The sequence below is a fragment of the Calidris pugnax genome, unplaced genomic scaffold, assembly GCF_001431845.1.
Source record: "Calidris pugnax isolate Ruff unplaced genomic scaffold, ASM143184v1 scaffold183, whole genome shotgun sequence".
Classification (NCBI taxonomy): Eukaryota; Metazoa; Chordata; class Aves; order Charadriiformes; family Scolopacidae; genus Calidris; species Calidris pugnax.
In genome coordinates, this window is record NW_015090930.1 from 80,486 (window position 1) to 107,045 (window position 26,560).

The window sequence follows — 26,560 nt, forward strand, 5'->3', positions numbered from 1 at the left end:
TAGTGCTATTAAAAATAATTACACAGTATAATAATATTAAAAAAGTAAGAAGGTGATCATCAATAATTGTGACCAAGGAAAATTAATTTAACAACTCACATAATTAAGTGTATGTGTGTTTCAGGGGCTGTGTCCATCCATAAATGAAACCACACGGAGTAAAAGTCATATTGCAAATTTCTGTATTTATCATTTCTTACTGATATGAAGCAGGAGTATTCTTATTTGATATATTTCAGGTGTCAGTCCAGTTCTCCTATTGAGAGCCAAAATCAAGCTAGATCTTCCTCCCACTGTTCCCTAAAGCCTTTTATGAATCTTGTACAGAAACGTGTGAGGCCAGATCAGTCTCACTGACATGATTTGAACACCTTTGATCACAATATATGTGACTTTGCAATTGCGGTTAGGAAAAAGTCATTTCAAATGCTTCAACTGCCAGTGCAAGAGGCCACAGAGAATAATGCACTGAAAGAAAGAACACGATCCTCTCCCCTTTAACTGAACAGCCACTAAAGCTGTTTCACGTGACTAAAATCCTAAAGAGCAGACACAGAAGTGGGTCCCAAACAGAAAGTTTATTTTTAAGGTCGTTTATCACTCACTAAAATTAGCCTTCCTTGAAGTTAGTGTTTTTCCAGAGATAAACCCAAGCAAACTGTCACTGGTACAGTACGTTACTATCACTCTCTGCCTGTTTTCTAAAGGTACAATAATGGGGTTCCGTAGAATCATGAGAGGCAATGAAATTAGGGTTACCATTTGTTTTACTTACTAGTGTTGCTGACAATCAATATGAAGCAATCTTTTTAGAACAGTCATCTGCTATACTTGTATCCAACAGATTATTTTGAAAAAGAACTGTGCACATTTTAAAGATATAGGAACAATCTATACTAGCTTTAATTGGTTTATATTTCCTAATTCACTAGACATTCATATTAGACTATTCATGCTAGAAATACTCCAAAATTTTGATCAGCACAGACAAGCCATCTACACTATTTGGTAAAAGATAGCTATTAATTTCAATCTGTCTAAACAATTATTTTCTAAAATAGGAATGCAGTTTCTGAAGAGAAAATGAATTAATTTCTTTTTAGTCAATAATATAGCTGGATACAATAGATTTAGGCACACATTTTAAAGATACCAAGTAAAAAGAACAAAACAGAGTATTCTGCTATATTGTGTATATTATAATACTATGTATTCTACAGGAAAATAAATTCAAAGCAATAATCAAATATTTTTCCTCGCCTTGAATTCTTAACTTGAAGTCTGAATTTAACTTCAATTTTAGAGTCAAGCCTCTGCCCAATTATCAGCTGGGTATCCTTCTGAGCAAATAGGTTTGCCTGTAACAAGTATCATATTGTACAATGTCATTTAAGTCTACAGCGAAATGGAAAGAAACAAGAAAGTCTGATTCATACAGTCCTTTAAATAGTAACTGTGTGTTTCTACTGAACAAATATAACTCATCGATCTAATAGCATTTTACTTGAAAAAATACAAATACATTTTCCTTAATGGTTCTTTCAAGTAAAATTTAAGTACAGCTCTGACTTAAATCTGAAAAGAAAGAGATGAAAAATAGCTTTGATGTGACATCAGAAAGTAACAAAGAGGGCATAAATGACTCATATGTAGTCATTCATTTATATCCACTGGACAGACACCAATGTCATGATTTTAAATTAAGAAAAGGAATTATTCCACTCGTTAGAAAAAAATTTCCTATTACTTGCACTGCACATAGTAAATCCAAAGCTAATTTGCTAACATCAAAGACCATTAACCATACACTACATCCAAAACCAAGGGTCTCCTAATTAATGCTGAAAACCCAAGAAAGCAGGTCCACTCTTCTGTACGATAGCAGCCTGAAAAATCACGGTGCATAATTCTGCTTCTGTCACTCAGGTTTTTCCATTTACTTGTTGTAGGAGAAGCTGTTTAATGTGCACCATTGCGTATGTAATATTAATAGCAATTGAGCTTGAAAATATATCCTTTCTGACTGCTGGCGATTTCGCTCGGATGTATCTGCATTAAAATTAACTAGGAGAATGGGTGATTTTAAAATTGTTGGACTTCTGAGTTTAAAAGGCAGGCTTTTCCACAGTGAACTCACTTAAAAGGTTTACCCCATCATCATTACTGCACGAATTCTGTGCAGGTTAAATGCACAGCACAAGTACTAGAGTTTGACTGATTTGCTATTTTTTTACCTTGACTTGACCTCTGTAGCAATTTCACAGCTCTAAGTCTATACTATTAATGAGAAATGTGACTATTGCACCTGCAGACTTTGACAGTATGTTGTCAATTTTTTATTCTTCTTTCAAGCAGTAATATCTCTCACAGCTACTACTGATTTCTGATTTGCTGTCATTTTTACATAAATAACTTTACAAAAGATTTGTACCCAAACTACAACATGGTAGAAATTACATATATAAATAACTAAAATTAATTTTGTACTTCCACCAGAAGGAGCTATGTATTAAGTCAAAAAGGCTACACTACAGGACTACCAACCTTTTGGCTTATATTCATAGTATCAAGTAAGAAAAAAAAGAAAAGGTATTAAAAAACAACACTTTACAAATATATTTCATGTATATATAAATATATATATGGTACGTAGAACTACATGTGATATGACAGTTCTTGACTTCACCAGTATATAAGCAGAACACCAGTTACTGGAGTTTATTAGACACAGGTTTTATGATTTATGAGACAGAGAAGAAGAGGTACTTCCTACCATCATTTTACTGTCAGAAAACTGAGGAACAGAGCAGGTAAATTTGCCCACGGCAATAGAAAGAATCTCCTAAAAAGGAAAAGTTAAGTTTGGTTAGAATTTTTTAGCAGAGGATTACTCCGATAAGCCTGGAAACAATCTCAGGTTGCTACATACTACAGAAAGAACAGAGAAGGGAGTTAGGATAACTTACCCCAGTTCAGAAACAACATGAGTTTCTCAATAACATAAGTGAAAATAAACCTTTATATCAGCAGATATGATCTCTGCGGGCTCAGAGACTACATACAACTGGTCTCCAAAAAACACAGCAGGACTACAAATAGCCAAATTTCTCTTGATGGCGTCAGCTTCAGAAAGTATCTTATGAGCTAGATACAACAGGAGACACTCAGGGTCACTACAGACCTTTGAGATAAGTCTAGTCTTGTTAAAAGTATGAGTAATTCAAGGAAGTTGAACTACAACAAAGACCTGCTGTACCTCTGAGTCAGCTGGATGATGCTCCATCTCAATGAGACATGCTCACACTTTGTAGGTAAAGCTCAATTCTCACATCAGCAGTTATCAAGGCTGATGGCATCTTCCTAATGTCTGCACTCAAGGGTCCCCAGGCTGCTTACACTACCAATATCTGGTAATTATTATTTTTTATTTTCAGTAGGAGTGGTTGCAAATATTCTTCAGTTTGAACTATACAACAATAAACTGCGATTTCCTAGCTATGCTAGGACTATTATGTGCAACAAAGTTCATATTTCAGTTTTCCTCGTGACTTGCATCAGAATGCAATTAAATATTAATTTGCATTAGTGGTACTTTACTTCTTACCTACAAGTTTGCTTTTCTACTAATATCAAACAAATATACTTTGCTGGTTCTGAAAGCACATTTTAAAATATATTTATTTGAACATTTCCTGAGAGATTACTTGCATACATTAAATTCCTACAACATCTAGATGTTAATTCACAACAGGAAAGTTGATGGACAAGTCTAATTTCACCATCTGAAATGTAACTCAATCACAGAAGCTGAAATCTTGTTTTGTCTTCTGTAAAACAAGAAACAAGCTTCTATTTTGCTATTACTCTGAAGTGTTGTCAGGAAGGATTCATCCAATAAATGTTTACATACAGTTCTTGATAATAAGAACGAGTTCTGATTTTCAGTCACATTTTTTTCCCCGTTTTCAGGCAAGACCAACATTCAGTACACAAAATATAAAACCCAAGTATTACTGTAATAGTGTAGTTTCGTTAGGTTTTATTGGTTTTACTTACGCATATATGGGGGCTTATATCAGAGGCTTAAGAATCTCTCTAAAAACTATTAATCTGCCAAATTCAAAACATTACTATTTAATGCTCTTCCAAAACTTTCAGTTTGTTTGGGGGCTTTTTGTGGTGTTTTTTTTTTTTTCACTCAGGGATACTAAACCCACCACTACCAAGTCAAGTAACCATGCAACAGAAAAGAAACAAGTGATGAAGCCTTAAGACTTGTACCAATATGATAAATTAATACTTCACGATCTCCTGTTTCTGTTGTAACAACATAAATGTTTCATCATAGGGCCTATAAAGAGAAAATTAAAAGATGTACTACAACTGTAACACCTCACTTTAAAGTACAAACTAAAAGAAACTAAGCCATGTTCCATGCAGGATCAGGCCCCACCTTTTCCTAGGTATTCTTAAGCACATTTATTTTATATTTCCAATTTTCCATTGCATAATTATCTGAGACCATCTCCTGTTTAATGAAATATTGAATTGTTAGCAATTGAGTACAGTAGCTTGACAGGAAGGGTCTTTTTTTTTTTTAAATAATAGGCTCCTAACAGCTTAAAAGAAACATGATTTTGAACTGCAAAACTCCATGGATAATTCTGAAATAATGTAGGCAGCATTTAATACATTGCCAGCCTCTACAAATATACCAGCTAAGTAAAAATAATTATGTAATTTTGATTCACAACCAGATTCTAAAAAACTATTTTGTCCTGAAAATTATATGCATAATCTAAAATGTCTCCAAGTTCCAAGTGATAAGTTGCAGAAAATTTACATGATGTCACTGTATGTTAATTGATGCAAAATTGCTTCCTTTTTAAGAAATATTTACCATGTTTTTTTTTTCATTAAAGAATTCAACAGTAACCTACTACCACTGAATTTAATCAGAAACTGTGTTTCACTAAACCATGTTGTGCATTAGTGTTTTATAGAGGCACATGTTATTAAACTATTTCAATCCACTGATTTAAACTGGAGGCTGCAGGAATGAACTAGTGAACGATCAAACATTTGTGACTGATTAGAAGAGGTGGGTGCCAGTCCTTCCTGGGCTTTACACCAGGCTGCAAGTCACGATATGTCATTTTGCCTCAGCTTCCTACTGGATCTCCAAAAAGAAATACCTTAAAAGAAGAAAAATCCTTAGTATTGAAAGAAAAAAAAGCATTTTGTTTTAAAATGTAAATTAACTCCTATTTCATTATTGCCTACTTCACTGAAATCAGATTATCAAAACTTGGAAAAGTTAACTATTGATTTTTCATTTAAAAATCCCTCTGGTTAAACATCATAACCCTGTAACATAGATTATGATCCAAAGCTACATATATTACACTATCTTGTGTAGATATATATAAAATGACATAAAGAGAAAAAGATGAGACAAGCAGTATATATTTCAGGAAGATCCACATGATTTCAATCTGAAGTCTACTAATGTTCTTCAGGAAGAGCAAAGGTAATTCCGAATGTATTTCTGTTCTTTCCTACAATTCCTCATTGTAACTCAAAGGAAACACCCTTTGTGGAATGCTGTGTTTAAGGAACAGCTAATGACTATGTTCATACTACTTCTTATACTTGCAAAATAAATGATTCTCAACACTTTAAAAATTTTTAAGTTAGTAACATCGGTTTTTTTTCCCCTAGAAGAAGTTTTAACTGACCACTACTGAAAAATATATTGGCTGGAGACCACAGTTTGTTTTCAGTGTCTGCAATTTTCTACTTTATATGATAGAACTATTGACTTCAATGTGCTCAGCCCTTCAAGATGAAGGCCTGTGAAAAGCCCCAGGTAACTGATTGTACTTCCATCAGCGTCAACAGCAACACTTTAGCTGAGTGTAGTTAGGGCATTATAAAGACAGAGGAACAGGTTTTCTTGGAAATATTTCCTACAAAGACACATCAGTTGAAAGGCACCATTTCAGCCATACAATCTCCCCTACAACATTCTCCAAACAATGCTGACTCAGCTGGTACAAAGGCTTTCTGAAAAGGGCTCCATCCAGGGTAAAACTACGTCCTTCAATTATAGCATGGGCTTTCATAACAAAGTAATTGAAGTATAACAGGTACTTTACCATTTTGTCTCAGTGGGATTTTAACTGAGTTGGACTGGGGGAGGGCAAGGGGGTGCAAAGGTAGAGTGGGACTGCAGCTGGAATGGGTTTTGACTGTAGCTGTAATGCTGAGAACCACACGAGGCAGGCAGACGTGCAATGGCCACCTTTAGCAAAGCAAATAACTTCTCCCTTGTTTCACCCGGGCAGACATTCCTTGGGCAGTATTGCCAACTCTTGAAAATGTCATGGAGTAACAACTATCCCAAAAAGATATTTTGTGTAGGTTTGAGCTAAGATCCATTTAAAATGCAGCATCATTTCTGCAGATCATATCTCCCTAATGTTTTTATCTCACAAGACAAGGGCATAATTCCCTTTTACTCCTAAACAGCATAACTTTTGATGCTTTGCTCTCTACCAGTTTTGCTCGTTATCCCTCAAAGCACAGCTCTAATGAAACCGCTCAGATTATTCTGCCAGCATTTACCCCAAAAAACAAAGCATATAGAAATGTCATTTCCTAAAATCAGTAGAATAATCCAAGAGAAAAACAAGGATTCCTTTTCATCATCATGTCCCTCTCAGCATTTTTATGATATAGTCTATCATTTCCATCACACGTTCTGCTCATCCAAAAATTTTCTGCCCTCATTATCTTTCCATAAGTTTAACTGGAGGGAAAAATAGCAGCATGATATTAAATGCCATAAGGATAACAGGGATTCTAGTGCAAATAAACTTAACACCATCTGACAAGTTGGAGCACAAAAAACCAAATGTATGGATGCAAGATCCAGTTGCCTTGGATCAGGCATGTTGGCATACGTGCTCCTGGGTAGAAATCCATCCAGACAATGCTCTATAGTTAAGTAAATTTCTGACCTAAGACTTCAACACTAATAAGCTAAAGTATGAGAAAGTGGTAAACTTTTACTCAAAAACTCAAGGCATTCACTATTTGAATTAGAGAAACGTGCATACGACTTCATGTTTCAGACCTTCCTCTATTTTATTTCTACAACTCTTCCTATAAATTTTATGGTCAGTCTCAAAGGAAACTCCAACATTATAACTCAGTCTTTTACAAAGTCACTGGTTTCCAGATCTCTATTTTTCTGTCAAGCAGTGCCCCTCTTCATCCTTCACTACTTATCAGTTCCTCCAGAAGCGCTACTGCACTTTGTTACTGTTGGAAATAATTCCATGGCATGACGACAGCTGTATTTGTGCAAGTCACATTTTCAATACCAATTCCTTCTCCAGACAACATATAAGTGGATCTTTCACCCCCACCACGAGAATTTCCAAATGCACAGGTCCTAAACATGATGCTTCTCTTCAAAGCTGCATAAACCATCAAGCTCAAATCACGGGAGGGCAACAAACAGGACACATTCCTTTGCATCCCCATTGTTTCAGTTGTGCTTCATTTACTGAGTTCTTCAACAATTCATGCTTCAGCTCATGCAGGAATTAAAATCCAAAGTTACAGTCTGGCCTTCAGAGAAAAGCATTTGTTTCTCTTTTACTGCAGTGTGTCCAACATATGTTAGTAATCTAGTGAAACTATATAAATCTTTCCTGACTCTGTCAATACATATGACATCACTGCATATCATAGCACTGTTAGAGGAATAAAGAGGATTTCAATATCAAATTTTCTCACTCTATTACCTGCCTTCTCTCTCCCTCTTTCCTGAAGCTGAACTGATTTTCTACCCCTATTCCTTTCATCCTATAATGAAAGCTAAATCAGAAATATTTTCAACTCAGTTCCCTGAATGCAAGATAATATAATGATGCAGTTCTTTTCTCATACATTTCCAAGACCCAGTGACTTGAAGCGCACAATACTGCCTGCTATATTGTCAGGGGGAGGCACGGGGAAAAAAAACAAACCAACAAACAACATAAAAAAGGTTTCCTCTTAGCCAAATATAGGTTTGAAGGCAAAGGCATGCCCATGGAATCTGAGCAATACACAATGAAGCTGGACAAGTCTGGAAAGTAGCACAAAAGGTAGTACCGCAGGCAGTACTGTAGCATTTTTTACTATATACTACCTTTCAAGTACAGCTATCCTACCTTATATTTCCCCTCAAGCAATGCGTCTTGTATCTACATTCCACTATCCCAAATATACCTGTATACATTCTCACACTGTTAGGGGAAATGTGAGAATTGTTGTTTTCACATGGCAACAGAAGCCCATGTTTTTAATCAGTAGAGTATGCTTTCTTTCCTGATGTTCAAAAGACGAGCGTGGTAACAATTACAAGCACATCAGATCAAAATCTAACACAGCATCACATAACACTACCACACCAAAAAAAAGGAGACGGCACAAGCCAACTGATAGTGATACTTACAAGCCTAAACATGCACAATTCACTCAAAGAAAAAGAAAGAAACACTATTAGCTCCTTTAAACAGGGACTATATGAATGCAAAGGGAAAAATACAAGAAGCCAAAGAGATCTGAATCTTAAGAGAGATCTTACTGGTTGCCAGAGTACGGGGATAAAACAGTAGGTGGTAGAAGTCCTAGCTTCAAACCATGTTCAATACAGACCCCTACAGCCCTGCTTGTTTAGCCATTGATTCATCAGTAGCAAACATTAAGTATTCCATTACTGTGGAGTAAGTTCAGAAAACACTATGGGAATATGTTTTAGTGCTCAACATATTGAAGAAAGTAAGAGCAATAAAGGATTATAAAGTAAATTACTCTTTATTCCGGAGTCTTCATACCATTTCCTAGAATAAACAGAAATGGATTTCTACCCCAAATCACAAATTTAAGTCTCTCAATTAATTTAAGCAGCTAAAGGAAAAAAAGAAACAACATCACCCACAGAAGTACACTCTCAACTACTGCAGTTTTCTTTAACAGTCTATCCCAGCACAAATTTTCTCTATTAGTGAAAGATAGTAAGTGGAAAGAGACATATTAGATATTGCTATAGCCAACATAAACCCCTAATTTTTCTCTTCCTTCTCCATATCTTTTGCCTGCTGCAGAAGAAATATGGAACCTTTTGGAAAGAGCTGTGCAGGTGAGTAAGGAAGAAGGTGCGTAGCCACTGGACTAATCAATAACACACAAAGTGAATACAGTCTGGAAGGGTGGAAAACTGCACGCAGGATAGAGCATATTCCTGCATAAAGAGTCCGGAGGGAGCTCCAGGCTCCAGTTCTATATGCCACAGTTAGCCCCTTTGAGTTATCTCAGTTTTGGAAACAGGAGGTCATCCAACATTATTGTTTTTCATGTCCAACATTAAACAGTGGCTGTTCTTACACAGCTCAGCCGAAGAATCAAGTCTTAAAACCTGATTTGAATCGAAACGTTGAAAGTGCTAATTGAACTGGCAAAGATACAATGCTCACAATTAAAAGATGTCTCCATTTGGTTAGTGGCCAGACGCATAGCTGGAATAAAGTTGCAGATGCCAGCTAATGATCTGAGCCAGTTCCACTCTGAAACACAGTACTGCATTTCTTTCTTATACATTGGAAAGGACTACAGTGATTCTTACATTGCAGTGTAGTCATTGACCTCAGACAGTGGCTCTTAAAGAATAAAGGGAAGAATTGTTGTCTTCTTTTCTTGGTGGCACAGATACAGCCATAATTAAAACATTAAAATATCTGGATTCTGTTTTCAACAGAGCCATCCTTCAGCTATGACATACAGCTCTTCCTGTTGACATGCAATGTCCAACTACTTACAAATACACACTTTATTCTTTTGAGTTGCTTATTGGATTCTAAGATAAATTGAAGTACAGCCTATGCCATGCCTGTATTCCTCACTTTTCCACCTCAGAAGGCACATTAAGTTGATCAGAACCAATTTGATGACCGCTGGAACATTCTCCCAATCATCGTTTTCCCTACTCGTGTTATGCAGAAGACTAACAATAACCTATGAGCTATTCTCAGCAGCAAATGTTCAGAAAAACAAAAGGAAAACAACTTCTAAACCATCAAAGGCTTAAAATATTCAACTCCAGTTTGTTTGTTACTTGCTATAGACGTATCTGGGACAATGTAGATTTGATAGGTATTTCATAACAACTCTAATATCCATTCAATACTCATTAAGGACAGTTATAAATAACAGTCAGAAAATAATAAAAAAAACCAAACAAACAAAACCACAAACTTGAAAGCAGAATGCCTTGTATTTCACAGGATTAGATGGCTCTCAGAGAAAGATAAAAGGAATTTAATTCAAACTGCTTAGTATACGTGACCACCCTTGTGTGTCTGGCAGCAGGATGCCATAAAGTTTAATTCCTGTACTTTTCATTCAAATAGAAAGTTATAAAACTGCTGAAGAACAGTATCCTTCAGGATACCTGACATGCTAAAAGTGAGTGACAGTCATTCTGATCTGTATGAAGACTCCACCTTTTCTCCTTATAGCCGTAGAATCTAGCAAACAAGATGCATGAACTTCTTCCATAGGTCCTGAAACAACAACAGCAGATTGAATATACTAGCAGGTTGTAAAACAAGAAACTCGAACAAAAAAGGAGACAGATCTGTATATTATGCAGTCCATCTTTACTGTGGTTACATAGACTTTAAAGTAAGTAGTAAATCAGGTGTGCATTCACAGAAAAAGGCTTTAAAGAACGAAATAAAAACTAGGGTTCACTGTATGTCAGTATTTCAAGAATCTAAATCATGAAGCCAATTTAAGTAAACACTCACACTGATACTGTCCTAATGGGGCATAATTGAAAATAACAACTTAAAGCACATCATCTTTCACACAAGAAGCCCTAACCCAGTGAGATTTTCTAATCTGTAACCATGTCATCTATAACTAAGAGAAGAAATCTCCATCCAAAAAAATCTTTAAGTATTGCCTTGGTTCTGTCTTTGCTAAACTAAGTGGCAATTTCTTATTCTCTTTCCATACATGCCAGGAGAATGCCTCGGGGAGCTTTATATTCTTCTAAGAGTCATGGTGATTCAGTGAACTTAGCGGATGGCACAATGACCCCAAAGGTGTCAAACAGGTAGTTTTGCTGGTAATTACTGGAGGTGATTAAACAATTGATTTAAATCTACAGTTTGTTTTAATCCAGTGAAGCCAGTTAATATTCCCAGGGCTACATGTGTGCTGAACAAGGCATATTTCTATGACCTTGACCAATAGAGACTGCAAAACAATAAATTTTGGGGGGATTTTTTTGATTTTTTTTTTTCCTTTTAAAGCTAATATATCTTAGCCCACGGTCCTCCACCATTCATAAGATGCAATTACAAATCTGTTGCTATTTCTTACCACAAATAAGTAATCTGTAATAGAAAGTTCTATATTGTTTGTTCCACTAGTATTTTCAAACCAGGTATCAAACTCAACCTTATATACACTATAATACAGGCACTTTAGTTGTTGCTCAAAATGGTTTCTGTATATAAAAGGAAGTCCTTTACTTAGTATCACAAGAATAGCAATTCAAACCAGAAGTGGGCAAAGGAATGGTGTGGTGTGAGGGTCTATAAATGGATTCACTTAAGGCTGAAAGTTTATTTACTCTGAAATCGATTTCATTGAAGTATCCCCATGGTCACATGGGAAGAGAAGTCTGTAGTTGTGAACGCAGTGGTTTTGTGAACACAGCCTTAAGTTTTAAAATGTCTAAGTAATTGTTAAGCAAACAAGGATTTAGGGTGAGATAGAACACATTTCTGAAACTGTAATATCCCTTTCAGTAATCACTTCATTTTTAAAGTGCTCAACAGCTGTTGGATTTTTTTTTTTTTTTTGTTGTTTGGGTTTCTTTTTTTAAAAGATGTAGTGTTTATGTTCCTCATCCTTTAATCTTGATGTCCACTATGAATATATGTATATGTTTTCATATATTATTGAAAGAGTTTGTTTTTTTTTTTATTATTCCTGTTTCAACATCTGGAAGACAAGTGAACTTCCAAAACCAACCTCCACTCCTTATACATATCCTAGGCTGTAGCAACATCCACTATACAGGTTTAACCAGGGAGAATTCTAGTTTAATTTAGCCAGAAATGTACCAAAACCACCAATTCATTTGTTTGTATAACATTCATTTTTTTCCAATATTTCAAGTGAAGTTGTAACAGAAATCCAAGTGGTCTGAGTATTTTAGGAAACAATATTTTCACAAGCATATTAAGAATGATCCTTGAACTAGTGCCAAGCTGAAAACCTAAATCAAATGAAGCAGTAGTGACCCTAAACTTGTCCAAAACCACCCATAACAGCTTTTTATGAAGGCAAGATTTCATCTATTTTTCCACACAAGTTTTATATCTTGATTCTCAAACAGGCTTTTGGATGAAGAGAATAAAGAAAAGCAAATAGAAAAAGAAATCTTCATACTTTTCTCCTCCACACAAATAAAAATCTGAAGCCTAACACAGACCACTTCATTAATTCCAAATTATCTCAATTGAAAATAATGCTGCAAGGCATAGTAATGATGGTAAAAGAATGAACATTGTTCTTCCCTCCAGTCACCTGTCTTGCAGAAATTAGTACTACTATTGTTTGGTGCAATTTTATAGATCAATACCTTCTAATCCCAGTAGTTTCTGTAATATATATCCTAATCATTGACTGAAAGCTTCCATTACTTTACTGTCTTCCTTTGAGGAACAGAGTGCTGCAATATGGGTCAAAAGGCTAAAGTATTTCAACAAGAAAATAATCATTAAAACATCCATTCAAAGACAGCGTTAAAACCTCAGCCATTGCAAACCAGCATAAATACAAACATATTAATCATAGGAGGCTACTGCTTCTACTATTCCTGTAATTATAGTATGATTACAGTATGGTAAGAGCAGCAACTCTCAAGAAAGTAAATAAGTAGTGAAATGCATTTTGATTACATGTAAATTTACCAGCTTATAACAACTGATATATGTCCAAAGGAGAACAGATTGTCTAAATGTTATTAACAATTTTTTCCCACAGTACCATTGCCTTGTGATTTATGTAGTTCTGTATCTATGATCATAGATCACTTTTTTAGTGTCTTGTCATCTCTGTATGTAAAAATAATTGTATGAAGACTCACATTTGCATCCATTACCAAAGATAATAGAGAGATAACTTGAAGTCCAGCTACCCCAAGTAGTTTAAGCATGATTTTCTTTCTTTATTTAAATCCTTTGCCTCAGGTTATTTCGTTTTATTATTACTCAAAACCACATGCAAGATTCCTCTCATCCCACCTGTTGGTCCAATCACGCTTCAAGTCCCATGTTAGAAGCTTAGTCGTTTTCAAAAGTGCAGCTAGCATTTTTAGCATGGGTTTAGAGGTTATATGAAATGCTGCCAGTTCATAAAAGGATCCAAGGCCTGAAAAGATTCATATCTTTCTCTAAAGTTGATTTGGAGGGGTACTTGCCATGCAAACTTTGCAGAGGCTTCAGAGCCAGCTCAGAAGAGAGTCTGCAAAAGTACCTACTGTTTCATACACAAGGGAGTTGTTTGGAACAGCCCCTCGGGACGTGTCAGATGCTGCTGCAACAGGAGATTGCACCGATAACCCAGCCTAGCTCCGAAAACCCCATCAAGATAACAGATTGCTGAGTAAGCATTTAACACAGCACCCATTTATCATGGTACTTTTTCAGTAGTGTTGGAGCTATGCCTCAAGGGCAGCAACTAATGGGCATTATCAACATAAATATAATATTATTTTGAAATACAAGGAATCTAAAGAAATTTTTAATCTTTTTTACACGGAAGTGCAAGGCTGTCCAACCAAAAGACTGCAAAAGTGAAAGCAGAATAAATCCAGATTACGTATTTGCCAGAAACATTGCCTGTCTCCAGCACAATTTCTTGCATTTCAAGAAAGTGCTAGGATATAAATAATTAAAGCCCAATCATATATGTAAAAATAATTTGATATTTTTATCTGAAAAAGGTTCATCCAAATTTGATGCCTTAGCTGCTGCAAAAAAGATTCAGCTGTTCTGAAGCATTTCATTCTGTACAAGCAAAAGCATATTCAAGCCACTGAGAAAAGATAGCCAAAAATCAATTTTTCATACTTCATTATGTGTCTACAACTAGAAATCCTTTACACAGAGGCACATACGCTATACATATTTATATATTTTCCCTTGAGTGAAAGATACCTTTTTTACATTCAAAAAATACACTAATGGAATTGGACACAATTTGGCAGTTTTTAGTTTCTTTTTATCAGTATCCACAATGATGTTTTGGCAACTACACCAGATGAAGAGATTTTCCCACTGCCGCTCGTTTTCATTAAATTAACAAGAAACAAGAATTCTTGCTGTCCTCATTAGTGTGTGGTAAGTAATGAGCACTAAGGAGATTTCCCCCTCCACACACACTATCTTTTAGCATTATCACCGATAACACCGATAGATTTACCCTTAAGTCAGCATTAGATGTACATCATTTATGAATTTTAAAGTACATGGAGCAAAAGTATCTCCATGTAGCACAAGAGGAATCTGTTCCATTACCCTAGAATTCAGGTGAAAGAACAGCTTCTTACTGTTTTCTTATTAGGATAAGCATATGTCTTTTAAGCACCTCAATTTTAAGCTTTTAAAGATGTACACCTAGACCAATACCATAATTTCTAAGTCATGAGCAGAAACAAGCAGAGCAGAACAAGTCTCCTTCCCTCCAATGTTTTCTCAAACCCTACATTCATAGCATTTTTTCCCCATCTTTGTACAGAAAGACTATCACCTGGGTGCAGCTAGCCTCTGGTAAGATACAGGTAAATAGACAAAAAGGGACATGAAGTGGTGAATAAGTGAGTTGGAATATTGATACTATTCTGGAGATAGTCTATCTCCTTCAAACAGATATAAAAATTAATCTGTTTTCCCATCACACACATACAGCTGCTTGATATCTTATCCTATTAGGTCCCAGAACTGCTATGACAAATTCTCACTTACGACTTTGTATAGTGAAACTTCCCAACAGTTTCCCTGCAATTCAGGTGGGAAGGGGGTGTGTGTTTGAGGTATTGCTTGGATATGGTTTTTTGTTTCCAACTTAGTCACCACCTGAATTGCTGAAAACACATCTACTTATTTCTCCAGATGGATCCTTGCAAATAATCACAAGAACAAAGTCTCTGTTACCTGTCTGAATATTCTTCTACAGGAATGGCTCAAGCAACTTACGGTTCACCTCATTCCCTAAAACGTGGAAAGATTTAAGGCAGATGAAATTAATTCCATACTGCTTCTTCCAGGGTTTTTTCACCTTCCTCCCATAGCAACCATTCTTGTCAACAGTACATTGTTCTACAGGCTTAATCCAGTGCAACAAAAACTTCATATTCCTGTAATGACTAAATGATATTGGGAAAGGTTTTCCATTTCACATAAAAGTCCTATTTTAACATGTGATATAATCATCAAGCTTAAGCAGGAAAGAAACATCTGACATCCCTACAGTGGAGTGAATGTATTTCAGCTATAATTTAAAATCCTGACTACAGTATCAACTTTTGTAAATCACCTATTTGATGGAAATGGATTAAACCTTTTATATTACGTTTTATAAGCCCAGTGATGATGGATTCATATAAGCCCCCCAGTACCAGGAGATTCATCATGTAAAAAGGGAATGTATATTCCTTAAGCACTTAGTTCTGGTATACATGTCCTGTATTTCTTCCTAAGTATTTCAGAAGCTATTTAAATTCTGTCAGTCTAGGGACATATGAAACAGGCCATACCACATGCTATCACAGTAAAACACATAGAAATGCAAGTCTGAGTCTATTTGAAGAACCGATTACTATTTCTTTAAAACAGATTTTACTATTTAGTTTTTATAGCAGTTTAATTCTTTCTTGTTTCCAGGAACAAAGAACAATCTTCCTTTGGGCCAAAAAAGCTCCAGCTCCAGAGTAGAAATTAGGGAAGGAACTAGGAAGTTTGAAACACGGACAGAGAGAAGTCTGAGTTAAAGAAAAATATTAAATTAAATGTCTGCTTTCATAAGCTTTCCTAAGCCAAACACAGCACATCTGTGTATACTGAACAGCAGATAGTTGTTTTACAAGTAAATAAAAAAGTGACTGCAGAGAAGCCTCTATTCACTATCTATACGCTTGAGGAGTGTATTTTTTTCATACATCATTCATGTATGAATGCAGAGATTTCAAAGAAAGGAGTATTTGAGACTGATTTTTCACCAAATTAAATAGCACAGGCTGCACTCATTGCAAAGTTAGAGATGCTTAATGAAGCAGAGGGAAGGAGCAACACTGCCGTGAGTTCTGACTCCCTCCTTGCTCCATTGTCATCTGGGCACCATGGTTACAGATTCATTTCCCAAGCCTTACCATTTGCATTAAGCCAAATAACCTTATTCCTCAACACAGGCTGAAACAAAGCAAGCGGCAAGGCTAGACTTCCTAAAGCAGGTCAGGATGGATTGCTAACAATCATGGCAATTTGGTATCCCCCATACATACCTGCAGCAAAATAAGTCTAATTTTCAAAGCATATAGCTCTCATTTATGTTTAGATTTTCACGAAGTTAGTGCGGCCAACATGCTGTCCCTTTTGAAATTCAAAAGGCATCAGATCAGACTCATCCAGATCACTTAAATAAAATCCACTGCAGATTATAAGTATTAAGCCTTTCTAAAATGCCTGGTCACTTGGCAAACCTTGGCTCCCTTCATGGAAGGAAGAAAACAACCCAAAACCAACAAAAAACCCACAGTGTCTATTTTCAGAGAAGCATATGCCAGGAACTTGTGTACTTTCCATAGAATAGAGGGGTAGATTTGCAGCAGCACTGATGGACTCTGCCAGTAGCTATTGTATTCTTATGTGGCATATTTTGGGACAGAAAATGAGAATTAATCATCAACTGATCAGTTTCAGCAAAGCAGCTCAAAGGTTCAGCTATTTACTAAATACAGTTGTTAGGTTTGCATCCTGGCTGAGCTTCACTCCATCCTGAAAATTTTCCTTGACAAAAAAAAGCTGTAAGTGATGCAGAAGTAAAATTGATTTTTTTTCTCTATTTTCAAGACAGACATTCTCTCTTTGCACATTGAGCATACATTTCATTGCGCTGCATCAGGATGAAGAAACTTCCTCAACAGACAATCTAGTGCCACCCAGAACACAGCTGCTTTTCAGTCTTGTCAGTTCAATTTTTCTGCACATTTCTTTCCCTTCTCCTCTGCATTTTAGTAAAATCTCACTTTTTTTTTTCTTCACCTTTTTGCTGTCACAGGCTAGTCTGAAACAATCACAGGACTGAAGAGTCATCCAGACATGATGAGGACAGCCTACATCAAGTGGACAAAGTCTATTATTGTGGTTATCACCACTCTAGGTCCCCTGGTTTGCCAAGCAATGCTGAGGTCCAAAGTCACAGCTCCTACTTCTGTAGTCATTTACATAAACAAACCCACAGAAACACCTGAAAAGCAGTGCCAAGTATTGAGAATCCAACGATATGGTACTTGTAAGCAGCTACATTTTGTTTACTGCTTACAGTGCTAGGTAATTTTTCTTCCCCCCGCCACTACCAAACCAAGCTTCATAAAGATCTATAACAGCTACTGAAAAATATGATAAAGGGTTATATTATAGTGAAACTACAGAGACTATATCCTGTCACAAACCCCTGTTTGCCTGTCCTTTCATAGAAGGTGTTTGGATGCTCTCTAAGAGAGAAGATAGCAAAGCCAGTGATAACACATATGGCCTGGCAGAAGTGCGGTGGCCTGGAAGAAGTTCATACGGAGAAGTTAGAAGGATGTTCTGCTGCAGCTCCATCACCCCCTAAAAGGGAAAGGTGCTAGTTCTGCAATTAGATGGGATTGAGCAAATGTGTGCTTGGTTTTTTAAGCACTGCAGTTTGTCTGACAGTGGGTAAATACGCTTTTTACCCAGCTTCCACTTTCCTACTCAGCAAACGAGGAGCAAACCTACCCATCTTCCCACAAGGAAATTGTGACCATAAATTGACAAAATAAATTCATAAATGACAACAATAAGAATATGTAAATGGATGGAAAAATGAACAATTTGGGTAAAATATACCAGCTGGCAGCATACTAGCCTTATCTATATAACACAGAGACAAAACACACCAGAACTTTTGACATTTCTCTACTCTTTTCCATAGAAGCTATCAATCAATATCGACAAATAAGATATTGAGAAAGTCCATACACATTCTTCAGCTTGTAAGAGTCACACGCATTGATTTCTCTCATGATTCACTGGAGTATTGTTTGTTTCAACAAATACAGCAGATATTTGAGGGAACACTACAAAAAGCACTGCTAAGATAATATACAGTAAAAGTAAAGATTAATAAACACAGGAGTGATATGAGGTAAGGGGTAAGATGACTAAATAATAGCACAAGAAAAAAAGGGAGAAAACTCTAGTGGTACACAAAAACTGCTATTTGATGCAATGTCACATTTATTCTTCAGCATTTCTAAGACGTACTTGCCACTGATGTGTTCAAAATAGCAAATATAAGAAGACATATCTTAAACCTTCTCACAAGATTAAAATTGAAGTATCTTCATTCTTTCTGACAAACATATTACTTGTCTTCCATACAGAGAATATTTACAGATCTGACCCTTACAAGACAGCTGGTGCACCCATTGTGCAAAACTAAACAATGAGAAAAAACATTGTTTTTGACAAGTGACATAAATGAGATTTATTTCTCTGCAGAGTGGTATATTATAAGGATTACTATCTGTGAACAGGTTTCTGATAAATATAGAAAATAACATCAAACGCATGATCTCACAGAAAGAGGGATTATAAGTTTAGGTTAAGATTTCCTTATATTCTGCCCTAGCTATAAATTAATAAACGAGAAAGAAACAGGTAGGTGACTTTACTTTTCTCTTAAACACAAAGAATACATTAAAACGTCAAAAGTAACTCCACAGAAAGTCTCCTGGGCAGAAATGCATAGCATAACAAGCAGAATTCCCACTGTTCTATTACATTAAGACTGAATCCTAGAGATCCTCAAGATTTATCTGAGATCATGTGGAACTTCAAGAATATTCTAACGGTAGATTAGATCAAGTCTAAAATAAGTCTTTCCGGAAGGTTACAAAAGTTTTTAGCATCATTCTTTCTTCCCCTTCTCTCATTTTACTTTCTTCTTCTTTTCAGATTCCGTAATCAGAAACATAAATGACAAAACATCACAAAAGAATCTATTTTTAGTGTTTCTTGCCAAACTGAGAAAGACGTACTTTCTGGATTTCTAATTTAGGTTGTTAATCTTAAATTTGTGCAGCATTTTTAAATGTTGTAGCCCAGATAATAAGGTAACATAGCAAGCATGCGAATTCCAAGGACACCCAAGAATTAACCAAAAATTAGCTCTACCCTAACAGCAGAAAATCCCGTAAAATTCAAAACTTTTGACAAAAATAAATTCTCTCCCCCACTCCTTCAAGTGCAAGGCAAACAGGTAGAATAAATGTGTGTCTGCCCTATTATAGAAGGGCTGCAAATATGGAGAAGCAAGTCTGTTATGTGAGGCTAGCATTAAGATGTGTGTACAAACACAAATATTCTTATATCCACATATAGTACAGTTCAAGCACAGGGTTCCCAAACTGGCTTTAAGCATTTTTGTTCTGATGCCAAAGTAGTCCACCCCCAGCAGGTTCTTGTTTACTTTTCTATACAAGATAGAGATACCTTAATTAACTTTCTTAAAAGCCTTGAAGATCTCTGCACTATATCTCAGCCTGCAGATTTGATGTGGCAGTGTACTCTAAGGCAGTATGGTTGGCGACCGCACTCGTGCCAATAAAAGGGTCTCTCACTTTGACAGTTTTGTACTCCAGCACCTGCATCCCTGAGGCCATGGGTTTTATGCAGGGGGGAGAAGGAAAAGGAGCTCCTCCTGCCCACACATCTGGTGGTTTGGTTTTGTTGGTTAGTTGGTTTGCTCAAGTTTTTTTTTGTTTGGTGGGTTATTTTGATTTTTATTTTTTTTTAGTTTGGGGGAGTGGTGGTTGCTGGTTTATTGTTCTTTTCAAATATATCACTGGAGCTCAAAAGTTTTCTACCAGAAGGAAAAGAATCTGTTTCATCAAGTAGCTTCTGGTTTGCTGTATTAGGCACTTGCTTAGAAGTCATCAAAATAAAGCCATAAAGCTCTATACGTTCCTTGAAATAATGGATAGTTGTGCCACTGGTAGTTTTGTCCTATTATGTTTAAACATAGTTCACAATGGAGCCCATTCTTCCTCAGGTATAGTAAGGTCACAAGCCATACAAAAATGCCACTTCTGTACCTCAAACAGAAGTCCTTACAAGCCATTAACCAAACATGTATCATCATCATCCACATTGATAGAAATCAGAAAGCTTTCACGGCCCAGAAAACTCTGACAGCAAAAATGTGAAAGGCATTCTAAGCAGGAGACCAATGATAGACTTAATGTCCCTGTATTTCTGGAAGAATTTGGAAAGCAAAACATTAAAACGGTCTCTGTTATCCAACATACCTAGAGAAAAAACATACCATCTTTTCGGATAAAGAAGTAGACTACTACCACTCTGCAGAGATCGCCTTCAATAGTGGGAAAAAGGAAGGACACTGGCGGACCTCGGCCTGAGATTGCAGAAGTGAGAATCGCTTTTGGCTACCTGCTGGAGATGTGACCGTGGTGTGGCTACAGCAGAGGGTGTAAGTGCACACTGAGCCTTGTCTTCCACCTCAAAGTCTCAAAAGGAGCAGGGTCCCTCTACTCTCATTTCAGTCTAAATGAAAAACACCTACTTTCAACATCTGGTTACAGCCCAAACAAGGTTTCTAAGATGGGAAAGAGCATAAGAACTAGAAACAAGGATTTTCAACATTTTCCCCACGACCTCCCCAGTTTAATAACATCAGAAATGTTCCCTTTTGTATTTCCTCAAGTCTCAGACTGAGTCCTTCACACATCTTTATCTGAGAGGTGGGAGAGATATTAGTATTTTTCATATTCCTTAAAAAATAATAACCAAAACTAGCAAACAAAATAAGTAGCTGACCTTGAAAATATGTCCATGAAAAAAGGCAAGCATTCAAGTCAGGTTCTCGTCCTTAATAAGTTAAGTAAATTCCCTATATTTCTATCACTTCCAACATTAGACATACACCAGATCAATACCCATACCTTCATTAAAAAACATCCACCTACCAGAAATGAGCACATTATTTTTATTCCACACACAGAGGTGGCATTCTATAGAAGCCAATGATTTACAGATTGCTTCATAACACCGGTGTAGCAAGACTGCCAGTGAACTGCACTTTTAGAAAAAATGACCACGAGCCATTTCTCTACCATTAAAATAATATAAATTCTGCCTTTTAGAGCCCTGTTGTTTGTACATCCATTTAATGAGTTGCTGTAGTAGTAACACTATTATTGTTATTAAAGTGCATCTTGTTGGGTTTATGGCTCTGTTCTCAGCTAGAAAGCTGAGTTATTCAATGCCTTGCATCTTCGTCGCATTTCACGTATGGACAGAAAGGAATTTGCTGCCATAGGGAAAAAGGAAAGCTTTGTTTCACACCAAGCTTCTTCTAAGGAGTCAAATCCGTCATTTGGACAAAAATTTTTCTTCACTGAGCAGAGAAGTGTCCAGCTGCACAATAGTAACGTTAAAGAAGTATCTAGAAAATTCTCCTTTTAGCTAAAAGGAGGCAAGCATCATTAGACGAGGTAATCTGGACCGCAGATCTTAGTTACTGATGCCAATGACTGACCTCATGCAAGCACTCCTTTCTACAAATGCTTTTCCAGTTGGAATATTTAGGTGTCTGGGGACACAAAAGCACTTGGACAGCTGCAGAATCAGACCCTGAGCCCATTACACACTATGTGCACTCACCAAGCACTCCGTACAGTGGGACTAATTTCTGAAGGCCCCTTCAGCATCGAATGAAAAAATATCATACACGCAACCATCTCATTACATCTGCCAAAACCAAGTAGCCCAAGGAAATATACAAGCAGACAGGAAAACACCAGCTTCAGAGTAGTTTTACCAAGTTAATTTCCCCTTCAAAAATTTGTTCCCCTTAACTTTTTGATAGAACTGATTTTAGAGCAGCAATTTTTACTTATTGCATCAAAACATATGTAGCTAACTAGACAGGCAAATACACCTCAATCTTTTTACCTCTTTGGCACCACAACCAACTGGAAATATAATTAAGAGTCATCATTGTCTCAAAGGTGCACCAAAACCAAGTTTAGGTAATACAGAAAAGATTGTTCATTTCAAAAACACAAACTTTCTTCAATTTGATTGGCATTTGTTCGACACATGTGATTTTAGACAATTTTGAGAAGTTAGCTGCATACAACTCTGAAAATCAAAAGCTAATAAAAAATGCAATTTTAAAAGTAATAGCTGTGTATTCTCCTCTTTTCAACAATACCATAAAATAAGAAAAGGTGACATGGTGTGTTAACATAATTTAACTCATCAATTTATATTTGCTTACAATTAGGCTTGAAGACACGCCGAGGTCTTCCAAAACCATCACCACAACATGATGCAAAGAACGCATCACCACATGACAAGGAACAAAAAGCAGCAGCTGTCCCCCTCTGCGGCAAGTACTGTGATCGCTGATTTCAGCGCTAACTTATGAAATGGAGATATGGTGCTTCTGTACAAACTTTTTAAAAAAAAAAAAAGTAGTCCTCATGATGGAAAACTTTCTGCCCTGCAAAGTTGATGCTTTGCCTTAGCTAAGCCATGTCACACACTGGGATATTAGACCTTGCATTTTGCAAACACAACTGGCCTCGCAACCCTACTCTGCTCGGGTCCAACAAATGAATTAATAAGAAAAGTTTACAAGAAATACTAACTGCCACAGACAGGATTGCCTTCTGCTGAAAGAGGTTAAAGCATAATCTCTTTCCAGTAGATGGCATATTGATAGCACTGTAGCATTTTTTTAAACTTCCATCATGTGCTGTTGAAAAATTATTCTATGTTCTACACAGTCCGGAAAAAATCAAGTGACTGAAAGCAACTGCTGAACAGAGTAGCCCAGGACTTTCATAAATCTCTAGCTCTACAGTGGCATTTCAGTCTCCTTTTTTACAGGATGACCAATCTGGTGTCAAAAGCAAAACTTCACTTTGCAACACATACTGTACTTGGGTGGAATTTCAACTGGAGCTTCTCTCACATTGATCATCTTCATCCCTCAATTACAAAAGAACATAAATCAACAAAACTATACTCTTATGAAAGTACTTCCTATCCTCAAACTCATACTGTTCTTAATTAGTATTCATACGCCAACTACAACTTCTTCATATTCTTTCCAACTATGTTTGAAAGGTGGGGAGGGACTGGTTTTGGTTTGGTTTGTTTTTTTTTTTTACCATTATCAAGAATGACCTACAATTCATTTTTCATCCAGTTAATATTTTCTCAAGAAGATGAGGACCTGCTTGTAGGGCTTTACATTGGATACCTTGTCCCAGTTTAGTTCCCTGAATGTTCAAGTAATTTGTAAAACATTGCATAAAAACAATCAAATATGAACATTTAGAACAGCTTTCCACATCTTTTTTTTCACTGCAGTTTTACCTGCACAAGCTCATGCAAGATACAAACCTGAATCTGCAGAAGCTGGCTTAGAACTTCCTCCCCTTTTTAACTCTGGTATAATTTAGCAAAGAATGTATCACTCTTAAATGAGTGTAAAATTATTAAGCCAAATTGACAAGAAGTTTCACACTTGACTGCTAGTGAATGTTTCCTTAGACCACTTATTAAATCAGAAAGGATAGTTATTGAATCACAATATATTACAATTTTCCTGCAAGTGTTATATTCCCAAGAGCACCGGAGTGGTTTGTATAGACTGGCACTGTAAAGTCCCTAAATCTGAAGTGTTAACAAAAAAAAAACAAACAAAAAAACACACCACAAAAAACCCTTTCCCTACCCAATAACAATCCCTGCCAAAGGAGTGAAATAATTGAGTAATTTAAACATTTTGATATTCCTGATTTCTCCCTTTGTCCTAACATTTCCCCACTCAGAGATTTTCACAGTTATCATTTGCCTGTGTTTGAATGTGTACAGAGATGCGCTCCTGCTCTACCTGACTTTGGGTACTTAGCAGGCACACACTTTTTTTTTTTTTTTAAAGTCTCAGCAAACAATTAAAGCTTAAAACACACAGTGCTTCTGGAAAAAGCTGCTTCAATGCCGATTCCACAGGAAGAGACCAAGAATCAGGGAAGAGAGACATTTCCCTGACAAACGTGCATGCATACATCCTCTGGTAACATGTTTTATGGACTTAGAAGTTTATAGGGTACTTAATACTAGCACAGCACAGAAATGCTGTAGTCAAAATTTGGGCTTGATTTTCTGATAAGGAACTGCAAGTTAAGAAACCTCAACTGAGAGCGGTGTCATTATATCAGAGCTGCTCTGTACCCAGCATTAACTTTCCATCTGTGTACATCAAGACAACAGGATAGAGTGTCTCAGCTTTATCTTTTCTCTGTTAAACATCTTATGTCTACAGCATGGAGAACACACTATCTCTGAGCAACTGAGCACTGCACGTTATCTTATCAGAACACTCCATGGTCAGAACAGGTTTTATTTTTAAACTGCAGTAGTTTTTTTTTCATATTTTTCTCAGCGATTTATTACACTTGCACAGAAAGGAATGCTTCTAGATTGCAGCAACTTTTTAACAGGTTTCCTGGCATTGAGATAACACTGCAACATCTCACCTGCATTTCATAGTTAAGGAAAGATGCAAGGTCTAGGTCTCTGGTCAGATACAGAAACCTAAACTGAGATGAGATTGTTCAAGTGATTATTTTTCACACACTGTAAGGGAAAACGTTAGCATGTTCTCAGTTTCAGCTGTTTGGCTTCCTCATTTCCAATGAAACAGAGTCTACCTGCTATAACTGATGTATATATAAAGCTTGTATTTGTTATTGCCCTACTACAGCACATGAGCTGGGGGTCAATTTATACAAAAGCAGTTCTTTTACATCATAAAAAAAAATAGTCTTAGAAAGACCAAGGAAAGACTCAGTATCTCCCAGAGGACCGGGGAAGGGGCAAGAGGGAGAGAGAAGAATCAGAGAAGAGATCCGCTCTAAACTTACTCCCCCAGTAACAGCTGAAATCTGTGTTATTTCTCTTCAGAGCACCCAATCTAAAAAGAGCAAACCGCAAACAAACCGGGAGAACTCTCAGCAAAATAGCTCTCGGTACTCACCTACTGCTGAAAACCAGCGCAGGAAAGAGAGGCAGCAAGTAATAAGCAGAGAGGAATTTCATACTGGAGCTCCCGTGTAGGCTCCGCTCCTCGCCACCCCTCTTTGTACCGACTCTTTCCTCCTCCTTCCTCCCGCAGCTCTTCAGCCTCGCCTCGCCCGGGGAGGGTCCTAGCTTCCCCCAGAGCAACCAGACCGACAAGACCCAGTCAGGGAAGGAGCTCCGAGTGGGATTTGAGCTCCGGGAGTGATGTCAGGAGGCAGGGCGAGCTGCCGCCGCCTGTGCCAGCCCACAGCCCCGCCGCCCGCCAGCCGCCCGCTCCCGCCGCGGCCCCGGGGGATGGATGCGCCGGTACCCGCCGCCCCGGGGGAGCACACGGCAACGGGCTCCGGTCACAGCACAACAGGGCTGAGGAATTCTTCCTAGAGGGGGGGTAGTGGTGATGGGAAATCAAAAAATAAAATCCACAGTGGAAAAACTACACCGCTATTTCGCAATTAGTGGCTCTAATTGAAGCGAATCTAGGCAAGACAGATGATACAAAGGGCAGGAATTACTTCAAGTAGGTGCCAAGTTTCAGGTCAGCTTGCCACTACATCTGCAAAGGTAGCCTTTCTCCAGAGCAGCATTTCCCAAGTTATTATTTCAATTAGGTATACATCCATCCCGGCACCACAGCAAGTTGGAGGTAAGAGCAGAAATAACTTCCACAGGCAGTATTTTGAAATGCTGATGTCTCTAAAAGCCCTCCATCACCTGTAGCAACTGATAAGACCTTCAGAGTAATTAAGACTGTTTTACCTACTTTCTGTGTTTGGAAATTCACCTGATACTAATCTTGATTCAAATAAATCATGAAAGGTGTTTTCAGAATCTAAGCGGTTCCCTACCTTGACACAAGTGAAAGCTCATCTGATGGCAAATCATATGAAAATACAGCACTTAAACAAGAATCACTTTTCTATGTAACAAAACAAACAAACAATCCCCCCCAACATCACAAAAAACCACCAAACTTGTCTGTAAGTGAAGTGTGATTATTACAACAAGGAGTTTTGGTCATCAACGTAGTTTTCTGGCCAGGTGAAAGGCATCTAGAAACTAATTAA

At 37.0% G+C, this 26,560-nt stretch overlaps 1 protein-coding gene across 1 annotated transcript in view; it reads right to left on the reverse strand.

The window, feature by feature from the left end:
- LUZP2 (leucine zipper protein 2) overlaps positions 1-25,772 on the reverse strand; it is a gene marked incomplete at its 3' end in the record, with an annotated part of 105,351 nt that extends 79,579 nt beyond the window's left edge. Inside the window, exon 1 of the mRNA XM_014951571.1 lies at positions 25,453-25,772. Within this exon, the coding sequence (XP_014807057.1) occupies positions 25,453-25,514 (62 nt within the window). The remainder of the gene's footprint in view (positions 1-25,452) is intronic.
- Between the last annotated feature and the right edge of the window lie 788 nt (positions 25,773-26,560).